At 33.7% G+C, this 15,353-nt stretch overlaps 1 protein-coding gene across 1 annotated transcript in view; it reads right to left on the bottom strand.

The window, feature by feature from the left end:
- The window catches only part of USP25 (ubiquitin specific peptidase 25), a 148,667-nt gene that overhangs the window by 2,721 nt on the left and 130,593 nt on the right, over positions 1-15,353 (bottom strand). Inside the window, exons 20-23 of the mRNA XM_017859822.1 lie at positions 12,051-12,229; positions 10,231-10,309; positions 6,318-6,397; positions 2,814-2,937 (exon numbers count right to left, since the gene is read on the bottom strand). Of these exons, the coding sequence (XP_017715311.1) occupies positions 2,814-2,937; positions 6,318-6,397; positions 10,231-10,309; positions 12,051-12,229 (462 nt within the window). The remainder of the gene's footprint in view (positions 1-2,813; positions 2,938-6,317; positions 6,398-10,230; positions 10,310-12,050; positions 12,230-15,353) is intronic.

Below are 15,353 nucleotides of genomic sequence, written 5' to 3'. Positions count from 1 at the left end.
AATTCACTTATCCCTTCAAATACTTCCTACAGAGTAAACACCATGTGCCAGAAATTTTTCCAGATACAGGGGCATTCAAGTGATTAATACAGAAAACTCTCATGGAGCTTACAATTTGGTAAGAGGATTGGCAAACTTTTTCTGTGAAGTTCCAGACAAGGACTATTTCAGGCTTTGAAGGCCACAAAGTTTCTGTTGGAACTATTCAACTCTGCCATTGTAGTACAAAGGCAATAATACATAATATATAAATGAATGTGCATGGCTATGTTTCAATAAAACTTATCTATAAAAACAAGTGGTAGGTGGAGCACAAGCCATAGTGTGCTGATGACTGACCTAGTAGAACAGAGAAATCCATGTAATAAGAAACATAAGAGATAAATACAGGTATAAGACCTATAATATTTAAGGGTTCTTATTTAAAATCTTATGTTTACAGCATGATAAATGTGACTTTTAAAGCTGAATTTCAAATAAAAATAGTTACATATTTACACCGTACTTCTTGTGCCATTTATTTTGATTTTGGAAAGAACCTTGTGCTGTAAGTCCAACTTGGCCATGAATCAATTACCCAATTGATATGGTTAGGCTTTGTGTCTCCTCCTAAATCTTATCTTGAATTGTAACCCCCAGGTATTGAGGAAGAGACCTGGTGGGAGGTGATCAGATCATAGGGGCAGTTTCCTTGATGCCGTTCTTGTGACAGGGAGTGAGTCTCAAGATCAGATGGTTTTATAAGCATCCGGCATTTCCCCTGCTTGCACTTCTCTCTCCTGCCACCATGTGATGAACATCCTTGCTTCCCTTCACCTTCCGCCATCATTTTAAGTTTCCTGAGGCCTCCCCAACCATATGAAACTGAGTCAATTAAACCTCTTTCCTTTATAAATTACCCAGTCTGGTGTAGTATCTTTATAGCACTGTAAGAATGGACTAATACACCAATCATGAACAGATTAGCTAAATCTCTTAGCTTCACTTTCTTTACATTAATAATAGGGTATTATCATCTTCCTACCATAGGGGTTAAGAGAATAAAATGAGATAAATCTTCAAGTATTTACTACAATTTTTGGAAGTATGCATTAAATGAGATATAAAATTTAATGACAAGTTTAATGTTAAGTTCACTGAATCAAACAATGTCTTGGAAATCTCTTAAATATAACATGTTTAAAGCCAACCTTGTTCCTCCTATTAGATTCCCTAATATTAAATGAAAAACTAGAAAGTTTGGCAGCTTTGACTCTTCTATTTCCTTCTTTCCACTCACGCAACAGCTATGACATGCCCTGATTTCATTTCCTTCACCGTCATACCTACACTACATGAGTCGAGGCCCTCACTCTCCATCCCTTGACTTTCCCCTCTAAGGTTCTTGACTTCAATCTACTTCTTTCCTGTTCATCCTCTAGTATGCTATTATTATTACCAGAATTATTTTCTGAAAACAAACCTCATCATACCAAACCTAATCAAACTTACACTGGTGCAAACTCATCTGAATGTCACATAAGCTTCTTTATCATCTGACCAATATCGACAAGTATTGTCAGCTTCATCACTTCCACCTTACCCCACTTCCTCATAACCTGGAGAGCCACAATGAATTTATCTTTATTTTCTCTTGTGTACTGGAATATTCTCCCTTCTCTATCATGAATAAAACTCCTATTTATCCATCAAGATCCAGATGAGGGTTTACCTTCTCTCTTAAGGTTCTTCCCAAATATTTCAGGCATATCACTGTGCGTATTTATCATAATGACACTTATTCCAGAACACAACAATTATTTCTGTATTTCTCCTACCAGACTGAGTTTTCTGAGGACAGGAAGTACATCTTACTCATATTTGTATCCCTCAGAACCTGACACTTTGTAAATATATAATATGAAAAAACCTGAAAGGAACACTAAAGTAATCTTGATGAGGTTTCATTTAAATTCCTATGTAAAACAAATAACCAAATGTGGTTAGGTTACTATCAAAAAATGATGAGAAACATCATATCATTTTTTGAATGTTTCAGAGGAACCATCAGGTTTTGGTAGTATTTATGTTTAAAATCAGCTATACTATTCTTATACCTCAAAATTCAATTTTTTTAAGTTAAACAGAAATTACTCTGATACATTCTATGCATATGTTTTTCGTTTTTTTGAGATGGAGTCTCACTCTGTCACCAGGCTGAAGTGCAGTGGCACGATCTCGGCTCACTGCAACCTCCACTTCTACTTCCTGGGTTCAAGCAATTCCCCTGCCTCAGCCTTCTGAGTAGCTGGGACTACAGGCGTGCGCCACCACACCCGGCAAATTTTGGTGTGTATTTTAGTAGAGATGGGTTTTCACCAAGTTGGCTAGGATGGTCTCGTTCTCCTGACCTAGTGATCCACCAGCCTCAGCCTCCCAAAGTGCTGGGATTACAGGCGTGAGCCACCGTGCCCAGCCTGCATATTCTTATAGACTTACATAAAACTTTCTTTTAAGACTTATCTATGCATCCCTTCCTCTCCCACCAAAAAAAGGAGTGGTAGTGTGATAAAGAAATCTAAATACAGAAACGTAAACAAACTGATGCTATTTTAAGATCATTTTTCATTTATCACCTATAGTACTTGGGATTCATAAAGAGAAAAGAATGAAGAACTGAGTGCACTTTGCCATCTGAAGGGACTAGAACCAGTTTATAGACATCATCATGTTCTTATCCCATCAGAGTTTATGTAGTCAATCACTTCATGAGTCTGGAAAACTTGCCCAATGTCAGACAAAATGGTAAGATCACATATATGCATTCAACTTACTAGTAAACATTCTCTCCTATAATGTGATATCAATTCTTCATCATGTCCTCTGTATAAGCCTTTAGACAAGAGTTCTTTGTTATTCTGATAAGCACAGATGAGGAACAGCAAGGAATCTATATAACTTGAAAATTAAAAAGAAACATATAACATTAGTATTTCACCTTTGTAGAAACAAAGTCAGCTACAATTATAAAATATTTTAAGTATATGCTTAAGTTTTGATAATCTACATTATAATAAAAAATATCATCTGATGCAGTGTATGCTTGGGAGCACCTTTTTAGCAACAGTATCATCTGAAACCCGGAGACAGTTATATCTTAAAAGTAAAAAATAAAATAGGAGCTACAAATTAAGAAAAAATCTGGGAAAAGAGGCAATAACGGATAAATTCGGATAGTTCTGTCTTCCTTGGTATTTATTTTCCGATGTCTTCCATTTGAACTCAAAATTGAAGCTAATGTGAAACCAACAATCTACTTGTTGAACGCAGTGTCCCACATGCATGAAGGAAAAACTCAGGTTACTCCATTTTATGATCACAAACATCATTTGGTTTGTTCAACGACAACTTAGGTTCTTTTCTATGTGCAGACAGTATTAGTTATTGGGAAAAATGTAAAAAAACAGAAATAAGAAGATCTAAAGGAAAGAGAGGAAGTGGAAAATGAAAGATTTCTCCTAAATCTGGGAAATCTAGTGGAATAAAGCAAAACAAAAGCCCCAAACATAAAAAAGCTGATAGAGGCTGGGCGTGGCAGCTCACGCCTGCAATCCCAGAACTTTGGGAGGCAGAGGCAGGCGGATCACCTGAGGTCAGGAGTTTGAGACCAGTCTGACCAACATGGAGAAACCCCACTTCTACTAAAAATAAAAAATTAGCCGGGCATGGTGGTGCATGCCTGTAGTCCCAGCCACTCAGGAGGCTCACGCAGGAGAATCCCGGGGGGTGGAGGTTGAGGTGAGCTGAGATCACGCCACTGCACTCCAGCCTAGGCAACAGAGCAAAACTCCGTCTCAAAAAAAAAAAGTGATAGAATTAGGCATATGTGTTATATTAATATAAGTCTAGATATTATAAAGTTCAAATCAGATTTTAAATAAGGAAGACAAGGGGTGGGGCATGGTGGCTCATGCCTGTAATCCCAACACTTTGGGAGGTGGTGGTCAGAGCATCAGTTGAGGCCAGGAGTTCAAGACCTGCCTGGCCAACAGAGTGAGACCCCCATCTCTACAAAAACATTAAAAAAAAAAAAAATTAGCTGGTTCTTGAAACCATAGATTTCACTTCACTATTCTCAGGACTCATAAGGGTCCATCAGTAAGTACTTCATTCAAGACTTTAAATGTTTACATTTTCATTAGAAACAATTTTGACAGAACCTTTTGGCAAGATTTTATACACAGCTAGCAACAATAATTGCTATATTTACAGTAAAAAAAAAAAAATTCTTTTTTTTTTTTTTTGAGATGGTGTCTCGTTCTGTCACCCAGGCTGGACTGCACTGGTGTGATCCTGGCTCACTGCAGTCTCCACCGCCCAGGTTCAAGTGATTCTCCTGCCTCACCCTCCTGAGTAGCTGGGATTACAGTTGCATACACCAATATTTCTTAAAAAGATATTCCGTAAGTAGTATCTGTCACCACTGATTTTCTAGTTAATCCTCCTAATTTGATAAGCATTTACTATACTAGAATATTAGCTTTCTGAATAAGCATGTATTTGAAAACTGACAAGAAAATTATAATATTTAAACATATTTCCAAGTTATATCTCAAATTCCTTTAATATATGTTAACTAGGAACAACTAATACAGAAGCTATGCAGATAGATACAAAGTGGCAGTTTCATCATTTTAATTCTTATTGAGATAAATGAATACATTTGGTATTTACGTGATTTCATTAAATTATACAAGAACACCAGGTCTCTTAATTTTTCTTTTCCTAGTTAGCTGCATGACCTTGACAAAGTTACTACATCTCTGTGAAGTCTGATTTATCGGTAACACTGAAGTGCCTTTTTTTTATCTTACTCTATTGAATTATACAATCATATTATTTCTCTCAAATCAGCACAAAGCTTATAAATTCTAGTACATCTGAATACTCCTATTAAAGAAATACCATCTTGACGGACATAACTTATAAAATGGTGGTATTGAGCAAAACAAGTGTTCTACATCAATGACCAAAGCAAAATTATCTTATAAATAGCACAATGACTAGGACTTTAAATAATCTGTACTTAAGTACTTAAGATAAATTGTTAAGTAAAACATTACTTTTTCCTTTTGTGTGATAACTTTAAAATTTTGATAACTATTAATATAAAATGAAAGTACTGTCCTCTAGAATAGTATCATCCAATAGAAATTTCTGTGATTACGGAAATGTTCTATGCTGGCTAAAAATAGAGGCCACTAACCACATGAGGCTACGGAACTACTGAAATGTGGCTGGTGTAACTGATGAACTGAACTTTGGTTTTAAAATTGTCAGTTATTTAAGTTTTGTCACGTGGCCACTATGTTGGACAGTATAGCTCCAGAATTAAACATTGATCTTTGCTTCGTTTTTTGAAAAAGAAGCATCATTACCTAAGTGGGAGCTTCTTAAACTTCATTAAAAAAAAAAAAAAGGGAAAATTCAATATCCCTTTTACTTGACTGCAATAAACACTGCGTCGAAAATAAAGCATTTCCTCAAAAAACAATCACTAGTCAAGCTATTGTTAAACGACATGCATTAAGAAATAAGCGGAGAAGGCCGGGCGCGTTGGCTCAAGCCTCTAATCCCAGCACTTTGGGAGGCCGAGGCGGGTGGATCACGAGGTCAGGAGATCGAGACCATCCTGGCTAACACGGTGAAACCCCGTCTCTACTAAAAAATACAAAAAAAAAGCTAGCCAGATGAGGTGGCGGGCGCCCGTAGTCCCAACTACTCGGGAGGCTGAGGCAGGAGAATGGTGTAAACCCGGGAGGTGGATTAAATAATCTGGAATGTAAGTAAAGCAAAATGTATCCTTTCTTCTTAAAAACAATTAAAATAATTGTATAATTAAATAAGTAGATATTCCTTTAAGACTATCTTTAATTTAAATGAAAATTAATCCAAAATTTGTTTAAAGTCACAGTACTCAAAAATTTTCTACAGCTACACTTTTTACAGTACCTGAAAGTTCACAAAGACAGACAGAAAACACTCCGACTTGCTATCAAGATGAGACTCAGCCTCAAGTGTAGTATTTGAGACCTGACAAACACAGACACTAATGCTGACCTTACGGATTTGTTAATGGAAAATATATTTTATGTGGGGTAAATGGGAAGTCTCTATACTAACTTTGCAATTTTTCTGTAAATTTAAAACTGATCTAAAATAAAACATTTATTAAAAATACAGTGTGTGAATACCATCTTTTCCATGGATGAGTTAATATCTGAATAGAATTAAGTGCAAAAATTATGCTATTTTCATATTTGTCCACTTTGCTTTACCTTTCTCTTTGAAAATTTTCTAGTCCAATTATGAGATACATAGTTGTTTCCCTGAATTTCCTATAATCCTGATGCCACTCCTGTAAGTGAAAGAAAATATTAAAATGTTCAAAGTAAGATTTAAAACTACCATGAAACTGTTCAAAAATAATACACTATTCTGCTACTATTTGAATTAATATAAACAAAGAGTTCAAAATGAAGATACATCAGAAGTAAAATAAGACTTTACTTTCTGGCACACAAGACTATTTATTAATATAACATTAAATCTAAAAATTATCAGGCATTGATATGAAATTAAACAATAAAGATTTTACTAGCAGATAACAGAAATATAAAGGCAGGATAATCCATCAGGTCATCTCAAAAATTCATCAGTATAAAATCATATTATTGAAATATTATTGTATCTACATCAACTCATGGAAGAAAATGAAATTATTACACTGAGTATGAATCAAAGCTTGAACACTTATACTTGATACATAATTTTAAGAAACTAAAAAAAAGTTATGATAGATTTATTTAACCTTTTAACTTTGCAAATGTGTGGTAAATTTGACTTTAAGTGTGTAGGTGAATAGTTTATTTACATGAGATATGGTAAAAGAATAGCTGCAGTTCACATCTCAGTGCCCCTCCCCAGCCCCCAAACAACTACAGGGCATGTAATAAGACTAAATAATTCTAAGGTGATATCCTATAACTCTTATAGAGAATGAAGTCAAGATTTTCTTAACTTACTTTATAATAATAGACTCAAGAAAAATAACTGAAATTCAGTATAGGATAAATTGGAAAGAGAATACTACTGATAACAAAAGTGTTAAGGCTTTTATATAAACATCATAAACAAAAATAAGAAACACAGACACGTTATTAGCCAACTATATTCTCTTTGAATATAATTTTTTTTTTTTTTTTTGAGACAGGCTCTCACTCTGTCGCCTGGTCTGCAGTGCAGTGGCATGATCACAGCTCACTGCAGACTCAACCTTCTGGGTTCCAGCAATCCTCCTACCTCTGTCTCCCAAGTAGCTTGGATTACAGGTGCACGCTTCCAGTTCTAGTTAATTTTTAATCTGTTTTGTATAGACAGGGTCTTGCTGTGTTGGCCAGGCCAGTCTCAAATTCCTGGCCTCAAGCAAGTCCCTGTGCCTTGATCTCCCAAAGTGCTGGGATTATAAGCATGAGCCACCACACCCAGCCTTAATTTTAATTTTCAAGACATAACTTTCATGCTATTAGATATTAATAACAAATAAAGGTAAAATTTGTCCTGCAAGAATAAAGTTAGCTTTTCTGGGGAAGGTCTTCAAACTGTCATTCGTTGTTGTCATCAGAATTGCCTTGGAAGTTGTGAGTACGCAAACTTTTTCTGTAAAAGGTCAGACAGTAAATGTTTTAGACTTTGCAAGCCTCATCTTCGGTTACCCAACTCTGTAACTGCAGTGTGAAAGTATCTACAGAAAATATGGACACAAATGACCATGTTCCAATAAAAGTTTATTTACAAAAACAGGTGGTAAGCTGATCTGCAGGCTATGGTTTGCTGAACCCTGAACTTAGAGCAAGATCAAAAATATGAGGAATATGCAGACTCTAAAACAAGTCATTTAAATACTTGTATGATTTAATGGCCCTGCAGTTAGAATATGAGAAGGTTTGTGAATAAAAATATGATGAGTCCAATCCGTTGAAGCAAACTAAAGGAAGTGGTGCAGAATCAAGTCACAATTAAAAATCAAGTCCCATGAACACCAATCTTGGGGACAAGGGTAGAGCTCTCAATCAATTTGAAGGGTACAGATTTGGAGTCATTATTAGCTAAAAGATGACTTGACTTGCTCCTCAGGGTCAAGATAAAACAGATTTTGAATTTCTCTGGCTCTAGATTACATATCCTGGTCAAAAATATCCGGTCAATGAGTGCCTTTTATGGATAAATCAGTGTCTTTAGGTTTCTACCTATGTTGACTTCTAAACAACTTTGCACAGGAGCCTTTCACAACTGAAATGAATATTTGCATATGGAATGAACAAGAAATCAAATTTTATTTATTTTCCAGAACTATTTATTAAAAAGTCTTTCTACTGTTCACTAATTTGCTTGTCAGAGATAGGAGGTGGACTGGGATCTTTACATTTCCATAACATTTTTCAGTCGGCTTATCAAGCTCCATAAAACATCTTGCTAGAATTTTGATATGGCCTACACTGAATTTATAAAGCATTTGGGGGAAAAGTGGTATCTATATATTAATAATATCAAGTTTTCCAAATACCATATGTATTCCCATTTATTTAGGTCTTTGTGAATGTCTCCCGATAAGTATTATAATTTTCCCCAAAGAAGTCACCTGCATCTTTTGTTAAATTCATTTCTATATACTCCATAGTTTCAGATACTATTGTAAATGGTCTCACTTTTATATTTTCTCATTTTTTTTTTTTTACTGGCATAAGGGAATAAAATTGATATCTGACACAAGTTTGCATGTTGCAAAGCTCTCTTACTAGTTCTAATAAATCAGTTGTAGATTTTATTTGAATTTCAAGATAAAAAAACTACAAATAATGATGTCTTTGTTTCTCTTTTCCAATATTTTACTTTTCACTTATTTTCGTTGCCTTGTTTTGATAAGAAAATTTTAAACTTTCAATGCTCACAATTCTATATATTTCCTGCAGTTTTATTATTTATTTTGTTTTAGAGACACTCTGTAGTGAATTAGGTAGTTACTTTATATGCCAAACTAGCTAAGGTTTTCATCAATAATGAGTGTTTTCTCTATCTTTCCTCTTCTCTCTTTATGTAGTGAATTACACTAATTGTTTAGGGAATCTAAAGTGCCATAATTAAGTTTGTAAATGGAACCAAATATTAAGCAAACGCACCCAAGAAAACAACTTAAAATTTACTAGATTTGTAAACTTAAAAAAGACAATGTATAAGGTTAAATTTAAAAACTTGAAGAAATACTAGGTGTATGAATTCATCAATTAAAATAAAGAATATTTTAAAGCCAAAGTTGACAAAAAGAATTTTGTGCACAAAAAAATCCCACAAGCACAAGTGCCTATGTAAGTGCTCTCTCACACACAACACTGTCTCACAATGACAAATATATATGGCATATAGTGACTACAATGAATCTCTAACTTCCCCAAAATATATCTGATGAATTAAAGTGAGGAAAAACTACAGCCCACAGTGTATAATTTGCACAGTGTAGTGCAACAGTTAAAGTAGGTTCTACTAGCCAAGCTGTGAACTTGTGGCTATGAAAACCTTAGGCAGGTTACTTCACTGTTCTATGCCTTATTTTCTCGTGTGTCAAATGGGAATAAGAACACTACCTACCTCACAGTGTTACTGTCTGAATTAAATCAGTTAATACATGTAAAGGGCTTAGACAAATGCCTGGCATAGTGAACCGAGATCGCGCCACTGCACTCCAGCCTGGGCGACAGAGCAAGACTCCATCAAAAAAAAAAAAAAAAAGAAAGAAAGACAGAAAAATGCCTGGCAAATAGTAGGCTCTTGATAAATATTACTTGTTAATATGATGTAACAGCAATTTCTAAGTTGATTTCAAAATTAACCATGTATTTTACTTCGTTTTAAGCTAGAAAAGTTCATTTAAAAAGTAGTTGAGAACTAGTATTGAAATAGAAAACCAAAAATCTTCCTTTTTTGATTTTAAACTTTTTAGTCTACATGCTATCACATCATGTTAATCCTAAAATCATTTATAAAATTATTAATTACTTGAGCATTGACCTGGAAACTTAATTTTTTACTCACCATTCATAACAAATTCAACTTCTGTTGGACTGAAATGAAAGGAGTATCAGTGAATTACAGAATCCCTAAATCTGTAGTTTAACCTCTAAAAAAGCACATTACCTCATATTCCTCCAAGTTTACTTCTTCAGGTTTTATCATTTCCAGTTTGGCTTGAGCAACTTTCATTATGTTGTGACACCTTAAAAAAAAAAACATATATATGTGTGTGTGTGTATATACATATTTGTAAATCAAAAGCAAAAGCCATAAACACTTAGCAAAAATAGCAATACTTTTTTATAGAAACAACTTCAAATAACCTTAAGGGAAAAATATTTTTGGGACCAATGTTGGAGAATTACAAAGAAGATAGGAGCAATAACTCTAATTCAAATTTACTGTGTTGTATTGATATATGGCTTTTAAATTACATTTAACTAATACAGTTTGCATACGAAAAAAATGAAACTTTTTAAAAATAATGTGCACCTATTAACCAAGCTCAAGAGACACTGCATTTTCTCCCCCTACCCCATGGTATTATTTACTCTCAAATACTAAAAAGAAAGAGTCTAAAATGTGCCTATTATCTCAGGTAAAAATGGAAACATTCCAGTGGATTTTATGATCTGAATCAGTGACAAAGAAATCCTTAGAAAATGTATTTATTCACATGCGCGTAACTCTGTCTTTCAAGCACAAGGTTATCAAAACAGATTAACTAGTTATAGTCAGATAATTGCAAAAGATTGAAAAGTCGATGTGATTACTCTATTAATATCTTCTCCAAATTAAACAGCATAGATCCAATGGAACTCAGTACACTGATAGTACCAATAACAAGGGTCACAACAACCCTATTTCTGACTCTCTGCAGTCATATGTATCAAAATAAATCATGTCCATACTGCTACTAATACAAATAGTAGTGGCCAACATTCATTGAGCAATCAACCATCTATCAGATATTGTTCACAACTATTTATTTGTATTATGCACAGAATCCTACATTTCACAGCACATACGTAGCAAGGTAGGATTGATCCAGATGCTTTGCTTCCCCTCATATTCTTCACTACACACTTTTCACTCAGTATTTTTGAGACATTCATAAAAGGATAATCATTTCAGAATTAAAATTACAATGAACTGCAAGACAGCATCAATGTTTTTATATATGAAAATAACTTTCAATACTCTATTCACATGGGCCCTAAAATTGTTTCCTAGTGCCATTAATTCTAATTAAATTGTGATTTTAACATTAGTAGTTTTATAGGACTTTCTGAATAATTCTTTATAAAACTAATAATCCAGAGAAAACATTCTCTGGAAATATTCTATAGAATATTTTCTCTTTCCAGAGAAAATGTTTCTGCGTGAATCTAATTTAACCTTTCTAAGCCTCCTCTTTATGTCAAAGAATGTTTATATTTTATCTGCAAGACTAAAACCTTTTCTCCAGTGAGTCTCTAATAAGGGTGATTTTGCTCCCCTAGGAGTTATTTGGCAATACCTGGAGATATTTTGGTACGCCACAACGTGGGAGCTGCTACTGTCATCTAACAAAGAGATGAGGGATATTATTAAATATCCTACAATCATAGGACAGCCCCAACAACAAAGATTTATCTAATTTAAACTATGTATATAGTACAGAGGTTGAGAAGCCCATTTTTGTTTCTAAAATATTGAGTGTAGTAAGTGCAGTGATTACTTGATTCACAATTAAAATTTATTAAAATGATCTAAATTATTCTCAGTTCAAACTTCAAAAGGCCACAGACTCCAGCAACTGTTCACATTGAGTTCAAATTGTTATGTATTTATTAAAATATGTGCCCATGCATATATAAAATAAATACTCAAGAAATTATCCTGGGAATCTGCATGAAAAAAAAGAACAATTTTAGCATAAGAATTTTATATTTTTAAATTACCTTTCATCAAAACTCAAATTTCTGTCTCCAAATTGTTCTAGCAATGTTTTCTCAATGATTTTCTTTGGTGTCTGGTTCTGGATAAAGTAGACCACGACATGATGTAAACGATAATCGGTTTCTGGTGGGGTGTCTTCTTGGGCCAACTTAACCAACCTTGCATATTCCAACTTAATTGCCTGGAAAAAGCAATGAAAATGACAACTTTGGTTAATTATTTAAACACCTAAAAATCCTTCAATATTACAAGTTTAATTCTTCTTGCATTTAAATATTTTTTTTCTTTTTGGCTTTTAAAGTATTACAAACAAGGCGGCACATCTAAGAACACAGTCCCATGTTCCACAGTCTCAAAGCATTTCCTGAATAACTGACCACAGAGCTCCTTCAATTTTTTTTTTTTTTTTTTTCAAATGAAGTCTCGTACTATCCCCTGGGATGGATTGCAGTGGTGCGATCTTGGCTCACTGTAGCCTTCACCTCCCAGGTTCAAGCTATACTCCTGCCTCAGCCTCCCAAGTAGCTGGGATTACAGACACCTGCCACCACACCCAACTAAATTTTTTGTATTTTTAGTAGAGATGGGGTTTCACTATGTTGGGCAGGCTAGTCTCAAACTCTTGACTTCATCATCTGCCTGCCTCAGCCTCCCAAAGTGCTGGGATTACAGGTGTGAGCCGCTGTGCCTGGCCACAAAGGCCCTTCTTTATCCCTTCACTATATAAATGTTCTTTTTGTTTCCACACATGACAGTGGTAAAATAATATGTCTAAACTTACAATGTGAGTAATTTTGTAAAATTTATCAGAGCCTAGTCTAAGTCTATTCACAGACATCATAAGATGGAGATGGCAAGTTTTCCCATTCTGTTTTACCTTTCTAAGCATCAGTTTGAATAAGAAAATTCTAGAGTTGCTATATAGCTCCCAACAATACTTAAATCTGAAAGAAAATTGTTCTTAAATGCATAGTCGTATTAATGAAATTAACTTTTAGCTGAATAGCCCACAAATAAGGAATGCAACATCAAGCCCTGGGGTTATAATTATCACAAAAAGTAGTACTCATTGCTTTTACAGTATGTAAATTTTATTAATGTAAGAATAATAACAGTTATATATTACCACTATTATTACCTTGAGGTTTAAACTTAGTTTTTCTTTAACAAGAATATCTCATACAAATAAGGGGAAATAACAAAGACTAATGCATGTTTTAATACACAAGCAAAATCCAGAAAATATCTGACCATATAGAAATATATATAGACTTACACATCAAATATTGCTATGTACAAGAGGACCATATGATTAAGATAAAGCTTTTCATATTCATTTATATTATATTTACATGTAAATTCTAGCTCTAATAAGCATAAACATTTTGAGCTTCAGGCAAGATTACAAAAAATCCATTCAATTAAAAAGTCTTTTTAGTTTAAAAAGTGCATGCCTTTTTAAGTAATTCTTTGACATCTAGATGTTATGACCTATATGACTGTATTTTACAGATGGGAGAAAAAATAACTGATAAACATTAAATGAAATAATCTAGTTACGTAATATCATACTTCATTAAAAGGAAGGCTAATATGTTCTTTCTATGCAGCCTAAGATTATAAATAGAATAAGGAAACAAATTATTCTAAAATACTTTTCCCTTGAAAAAAACTAACTTTTTTTTGAGGATATACATGTCATTCCAAAGTCTTATGTGAACAAATAACGCCATAAATATCAACTGTATTTTAATATATAAGATTATCAACGCTCACTGTGTGCCTAGTTAGCACACAAAAGCTTTGCTTAGAACTCATTAAAAATCTTCCTATTATCCAAATTTGGAAAAAAAAGGGGGGGGGCACATACATAATAATCAAAGTATACTGAATTTGAGAATAAATCTAAAACATTAACAATTCAATTACTGTTCTTGTTGAGACGAACTTTAGACAATGATTGTCACAGGCTACAGGTCGCTAATCTGAAATGCTTGGGACTAGAAGTGATTCCAATTTTAGATTTTTTTCAAATGTTTGCATTATGCTAGTTGAGTATTCCGAATCCGAAAATCAACGATACTCCAATGAACATTTCCTTTGAGTATCATGTTGGCACTCAAAATGTTTTGCATTTTGCAATATTTCAGATTTTGAATTCTGGATTTGGGATGCTCAACCTGTAACAGACTTTTAGAATATTCAAATATTTCATTCATCATACTTTAGTCCAAAATAGCATGAGCAAAATAAAACAAATTTGTAGCAAGTCTCTTAAAATAATATTGCAGGTTTACATACGTGGAATGATCCCACCAAATGGTCATCAATCCCCTACCTACTTTCAAAATAGAAGTTGTTTTAATAAATAGCAGATTTCTATTATAGAACTGAAATATATAATAACTTCTTACACTCTAAGATTATATGTCCACTTCTTGATTTTGCTGAATTTAAGATTCTCCTAATTTTCACAAGCAAATTGCCAAAGTCACAGTATTTTTCAATATATAGGTGTTTAAATCAGCAGAGGTAGAAAGACACTTCTAAATTTCTAGGAGCTATTTTCAATCACACAAGAAAACATTTTACCAGCATAAATGCATTTCTTAACTATTTTATACACTTCCTTTTAAGAAATTAACTTCTAAATTTCTAGAAGCTGTTTTTCAAACACACAAAAAAAAAATTTTACTAGCATAAATGCATTTCTTAATTATTTTTTATACACTTCCTTAAGAAATTTTATGGCTTCTAAAATATACTGGAATCATATTTATCCAAATTCCCAACAGATGTTCCATGCTGGTATATTTAGCAGAGTTCTACACAATCTGCCATTATGAGTAAAGTTAACATTATATTTGTCTCATATTACCTCCTCAGAATCCTGTTGGCAGCCTATGCTAATTATTTTAAGTTAATTATCACAGACACTGCAATGAAATAACCATGCATTTGCTAAATGAAATGTGACACTAGTCATTAGATGACAGAACTGCTTTGTATTTCATTTTTTTAACTTTTTTCACTACACCTTTAATCAGGCTCAATGCCATTTATTCAGTCTTATTTCCTATCACCCTGCAACAAGGATCTCCCTTCTATCTAGGTTAGGCTTGTCTCCTCACAAACGCACACATGCCTTTGTTTCTTCTCCATTATGTGTGATATCCTTTCTTGCTCATTCCCCATCTACCTACAGATGACCTATTCAGTAAAATTAGTTTTAAGCCATGCTTTTGAGATTTTGTTCAGTTCTAAAGATGCAAATAAATTCTACCTAGACTTTTCTCTACTTTTCT

The sequence above is a fragment of the Rhinopithecus bieti genome, unplaced genomic scaffold (genome assembly GCF_001698545.2).
Source record: "Rhinopithecus bieti isolate Rb0 unplaced genomic scaffold, ASM169854v2 scaffold_51042, whole genome shotgun sequence".
Lineage (NCBI taxonomy): Eukaryota > Metazoa > Chordata > Mammalia > Primates > Cercopithecidae > Rhinopithecus > Rhinopithecus bieti.
The sequence above is the reverse complement of the archived record's forward strand: the minus strand, read 5'-3'. Positions and strand labels throughout refer to the sequence as shown.